A 5,799-nucleotide genomic window follows, 5' to 3' on the forward strand; every position below is an offset into this window, starting at 1 on the left:
ACATTAAAAAGAAATTGTGGCTCACTACAAACTTGGATATGTATAAACATGAACACACCAAACGACTTTTCAATGTAAACTATTTTAATAATGATGAATATAATAGAACATTGAAAAATATACAAAACTGTCAGAAATATGAATGGTCCACAATTTAAGACCTGATCATTTAAATATTTCTAATCATTTTGAACAGGACTGATGTTATCATTGTTGGATACAACACCACATTAGGAGTAAACTCTAACAGATCTTTGTGTCTTTAAGTAGCAGTCAACACACACACAGGCACACACACAGATTTGTAAAGTTCAACGCAAATACTTAGAGCACAAATGTTTATTTGATTCCTTTAGAATACATTTTCAAGGTAAATACAAACATGAGTGCAAGCTGTGGTTTAGTGGGCTGTGCCCTTATTTACCAGCAGCTCTTCTTTTTGATTTCCCTTTCTAGAGATGTCAAGGCACGGAAAGAGAGAAATGATGAACAATAAAGAGGGGGAAGATGCTGCCTGCATTTATAAGCAAACTAGGTTCCGGTTTTACCCAGGTATACAGACACATGTCAATCATAATCGCCTGGTGAATCATGCATGAATGCTGCATTTTAAATGCTTTCCAGGTAAATAATATGAATTAAAGTGATTTATTTGGTCTTGACACATGACTGAAATGATGACCCGCAGGGATTTCTAGTACGCATGCTGAAATAGTTGGCTGAAATTGTTGTCCCACATTTCCACCCTCATTGTGGCTTTTGCCATTGGAGACATGACAGCCATGATATTCAGGCCCTGACCCTGATAAGTGAATCCTGACCCTGTAGCCTCCTCCCTCGTAAACCCATGCCCTTTCTGATCCTTCTCATAGTACATTACTTTGTACAAAGCCTCATCACAGTTGGACCCAATTTTAAAGACACCCACTGCCACCCAGTTCTTGTACAGGTTGTAGTCCCACGGCACTGAGAACATGAGGCCCAGAGTCCCAACTAAGTCGTTTCGCGATTTCTCAAAAATGTCGTAGGTCATCACCCCGACACAGCCGGTGGCTTTGCCGCTGGATTTGGTGAAAATGCACACTTCGGTCTTCAGAGGGCACACTGTGGGTGACGGTGGGTTGTACGTCTCCCCGCTGTCGAGAAACACCCTGACCCAAACCCAAACACATCAGTCAAGTATTCAACATTTACTTTTCAAATACAATTGATGAGCTCCCATCGAGTCCTTACTTAGGGTTCATGAGGCAGTAGTTATTGGTGACGTTCTTAATTTCAATGACCACACTTCTCTTCCTGTCCACATCGGCTGCAAGGGCTTCGGCTGAAGTCATGTTGTAGCGTTTGATTGGATCTGATTGAAGATGGAAATAAAAATGAGATGTCAGCAAGATGAACCAGACAATATTAAAAGCTTAGCTTGGCTTCTCGTCTTTTGAAAAAGATAGAAATATAATTGTGTAACAATACAGCAACGATATTTCTCAAAGCAAAATTTAATTAAGTATTGGTTCTTTGATGAAAAATGTACTTATGGTAAAAGGACTTGATTTATTTAGCTCTTTATCACCACACTGATGCAGTCTCAAAGTGCTTTACGTATCAGCTCATTCACCCAATCACACCCCAGTGGGACAGGACTGCCATGCAAGGCGCTAGTTGACCACTGGGAGCAACATAGGGTTCAGTGTCTTGCCCAAGGACACTTCAACACATAGTCAGGTACTGGGATTGAACCCCAAACCTCTCGATCAGAAGACAACCCACTACCACCTGATCCACGGTCGCCCCTTATATATGAAGGCTATTTACTGTGGGTCTTGAAAATGGTTAAATCTCATGACTTCAAAATGAAGATGGAACAATTGTGCATCTTTAAAAAGTATTCCATGCAATACTCCAATGACTTATACGCTGTGTAATGAGTAAAGAACATATTAGTTGTCAATTTCCTATCTGTAATCTGAAGCAACACTCCTTCAGTTCTTCAGCTTTAGCGTTATGTCCCTTTGACATTGACCTGCCTCTACCTCTGAGTAAAATGTTAGTTCTCAACAAAAGTCTTCAAAAGCATTTTGGTATAGTTTGCATTGATTGATACACGAGCAATTACATTTTGTAAGTTTACCTAAACATGGATTTGTTTGCCTTGAGCCTTCGTCTTGTTTTTGTCATGTGAAAACTTGTTTTCTCATTAGTCCACAAATATGATCACAGCAGTACAAAATCCTAATGTCTGTTCTGCTGTCGTTCCTAAAGACATCACGCCGACCTTTAAAGGCACAAACTTTCTCACGTAGATAATGAACTACTAACATTCTAATGAGATTTCCAAGCAGTTGTGAATATTGGAAAGAGGCGGTAGCTCCTAATAAGAGAAACATGGGGCATTTACAGCCTTAAGTGGCACAGAAGGAAAAGCACGAGAAAAAACAATCACCTATTTCTAAAACATACAAATCAAAGGCCATTTCTCGTTAACCTCAAGAGACAAAAAGAGGGGTTTCTGAGTGACTTACCTGCTCAAACCTTCTGTCACTACGCCCAGTCTAGAAAGACACAAGTTACCTAAAAGGGAGGAAACCTAGGTTTTTTTTTTTTTTTTTTGCTCTGTCATTGAAAGACACCACCTACTCACTTTATCCCACGTTAAACAGATCCCGCCCTGTGTCTACAAGCAGATGTCTGTAGGCCGTACATGAAGAGTAACACATAACACCTTGTTGATCCACCTCCGGGTGAAATAACCACACTCTTCTCTGGGCAAGAGTTGAAAGCAATTTTCCGTACAATCCCAACCACACAGATTATCAAGAATCCATAGTTTTTACACTACTGTGTTGACAACATGAAGGTCTGATGGATTGTCTGAGTGTGTTTGGAAATCTCATTCCTGTGGGATTGTGTAATATAAAAGATGGCAGACAGACAAGTTGAGACAGATGCATGTTTTAGTCGATACTTTGCTTTATTCATGTTTTCTTTTACAGTCCATATACCCCATTTTCAACAAAGAGGAGAGACTTACAATTACTGAAAAAACTCTGCAGATGTTGAGCTGCTTTTGAGTTGAAATGATTAGGAAAACAGATTTTTATGTGATCATAGAATATGAATGCTTTATTATGCAGCATATAAAAGGGAGTGCATGGATAAGCTAATGCTTAATCAATGAGCTGGTTGTCAGATATTGATATCTTTATATAGACACAAAAGACAAGTGACAGCAAGATTTGTTTTCCTCTCCTGAAAGTTTTTCAGAATAACATGAGAACTTTCTAATCAGTGGGTACAAATACAGCAAGCAAGACAAGCAAAGTCCCAGAAATGTGCCCTCTAACATCCCATCCTATCAAAGATCTGCACTTTAACAATGCATCTCCCGATTGAAGACTGGGTGCCACACACCACAAAATCTGTGGAAACTAATTTCACACCACAGCCTGCTTTCTCAGAGCGGATGTAGGACTTCAGTTCCTTTCCGTCGCTTATCTTTTTGTACAGATCTTTGTTGCAGGGGCAAGACAGGTCGACCTCAGCCAGGGCCAACTCGTTCTTGTAAACGTTTAAGTCATAGGGCACAGAAAACCATATAGCAATGCGTGTGATGCCGCGGCCAGCTCGCATGTCGAACAGGTCATAGGTCAGCAGGCCCACGGCTCCCGTGGCAGTGTTGTCATCCTTATCGAAGGAGCACACTTCAGTTTTGCACGTGGGGATGGTAAGAGCAGGTGAGTGGTTATTGAAACCACTAGATGTGTAGACCCTGTGTGAAAACAAGGCATTAGCATGAATAATTATCATTACTACAAACTCAATGATAACTTTAACATCGCCTTCTGCATACTTCTCAAAACAAAAACCACTTCAGCAAGTTTCGAGGACACTGTCAGTGAGTGTTGGAATGTTTTATTCTGATGGATGGAGTGTGACTGTGGGCACTACAGTGGACTTCTAAGCAACAGTGGGTATACCTGCATGCTATGTGCAATGAGGCACAGTGTGTCACTACGTGATGGATAGGTGGATGTTCTCAGCAACATAATGCCACACATGAGTACCGTCCATCCAAAAATATGGCCTGCCCCTCCACGCTCGGATAAATGCAGAAAAAATACACAAAGACTACACACGTACAGGATGATGGACACAAACTTAGGGAATATACCTAAATAATACAACTGAAAACATTTTTATTTGGAATATCCGTTGATAAATAAAAGCATACAAGTTGAAGAAAAGACATTTATTTGAAACAATAGTTTAATTTTACAATAAAAACTCACTTTTCAATGTAAATCTTAGATTTAGAAAACAAATAAATAATCGATTGAGTGCTTGCTTCAAAAGCCACTATTCAATATATTTTACGCTAACAAAGTTATTTTGATTTGGGTTATTGTGTATTTTACAGAATGTGCACTTATGTAGACTTACTTGGGGTACATAAGACAGTATTTGGACGTGAGGTTGGTGATTTCTATGGTGCAGTTCCTGTTGGTGGAGAACGTGGCTGACACAGCTTCTGCTGATTCTGGCATTGTGACTGTGAAACAAAGAAAAAGGAAAGCTTAGCCAAAGATTATTCTAAAACAGGCCCCACGATGTGTGTGAGTTGGGCCCGTCTTTCTCTTAACGTCTGGATCAAATACCCACATATATTGTAAACACCATTAATATATATAAACTATTATCCTCTGAATTAAAGCACAGTTCTAATATATTTACTCACCTTTTTGTGTCGAGCACTTGCGTTGTATGCGACTGCAGAGCTGATCTGGTTTTCCCAGGCTACTGGAAAAAAAAAAAAGAGCCCCCACCCTACAGTGACTACACCTATACAATGTTTGTTCCAAGACAAGCACAGGCGTGTCCAACTTTGCACTGGTAAGGTAATGTGAAATAACACAAAAAAACCATGGAACCTTTTAACTGTTCTTTGTGTCTTTTCTTCTTGTTTAGTAAAATATTTTCACATCTGTGTAGGATTTTAGAAAAACACTTTCCTTCTTGTAATACCTTTGTATTTTTCTTGTGAGAGAGAGTTTACTTTTATAAGCTTGTGTACACTTGTGTACAGACTTTCCATTAACATAATAATATCAGTTTTTCTGCTCAGACAGGTTTGTGTTTTTTTTAATTGTGTATTTTTCTCATATGCTAGCATAGCCTAATGCAGCGGTTCCCAAACTGGGGGGGGGGGGTACGCCCCCTAGGGGCCTAGAATGGCCTTGCTAAAACTTAAGTATGAAAAATAGAACACTTTTTTTTTCTTTGCTCTTTATTAATAGAGGGCTTTTTTACTGTTCTAAATTGTGATTGCAAATTGTATGATATTTGTAGATGAATAGTCCATTTTTTTTCCAAAAAAGTAACTTTTTTTAAATTTTTTTTTTTTACCACGTTTAAAACAAATTTAATTCAATTTATGTATTTTAACATTTTGTCATGATGAGGCGGGGCCTGCAAATTTTTCATAAATAGTTTAGATACCACTGGCCTAATGTGTTATACTTTTAGCCACTCCCTCCTTTTTCATGACACCATTTCACAATCTGAAAGTCTCAATAAATGTATTTAGGGAGCAAATAATCAGGTGTTCAGGTTCAGTCTTGCCAAAAATTAAGGTACCATCTTCTATACCAGTACAGGTTGCGTCTTGTGTTTGTGGGAGATGTAGGTGGCAAATCCCTGTGGAAAATTCCTAGTAACAGTCACTCATTTAAACACACTGGCTAGTTCTTACAGATGATGCTGGTCCCACTGGAATGTGGTATGGATGCGGATGGGCTTCCTTCT

At 39.2% G+C, this 5,799-nt stretch overlaps 1 protein-coding gene across 1 annotated transcript; it reads right to left on the reverse strand.

The window, feature by feature from the left end:
* Nucleotides 1-321: 321 nt before the first annotated feature.
* apnl (actinoporin-like protein) lies at nucleotides 322-2,672 on the reverse strand. Its single transcript, XM_028455368.1, has 3 exons — nucleotides 2,520-2,672; nucleotides 1,234-1,354; nucleotides 322-1,151 (listed from the first exon to the last, which is right to left on the reverse strand). Exons 2-3 carry the CDS (start codon nucleotides 1,332-1,334, stop codon nucleotides 695-697), a joined length of 558 nt encoding a protein of 185 aa, XP_028311169.1. The 5' UTR covers nucleotides 1,335-1,354; nucleotides 2,520-2,672; the 3' UTR covers nucleotides 322-694.
* Between the last annotated feature and the right edge of the window lie 3,127 nt (nucleotides 2,673-5,799).

This window comes from Gouania willdenowi, chromosome 8 (genome assembly GCF_900634775.1).
Source record: "Gouania willdenowi chromosome 8, fGouWil2.1, whole genome shotgun sequence".
Taxonomy (NCBI): Eukaryota; Metazoa; Chordata; class Actinopteri; order Blenniiformes; family Gobiesocidae; genus Gouania; species Gouania willdenowi.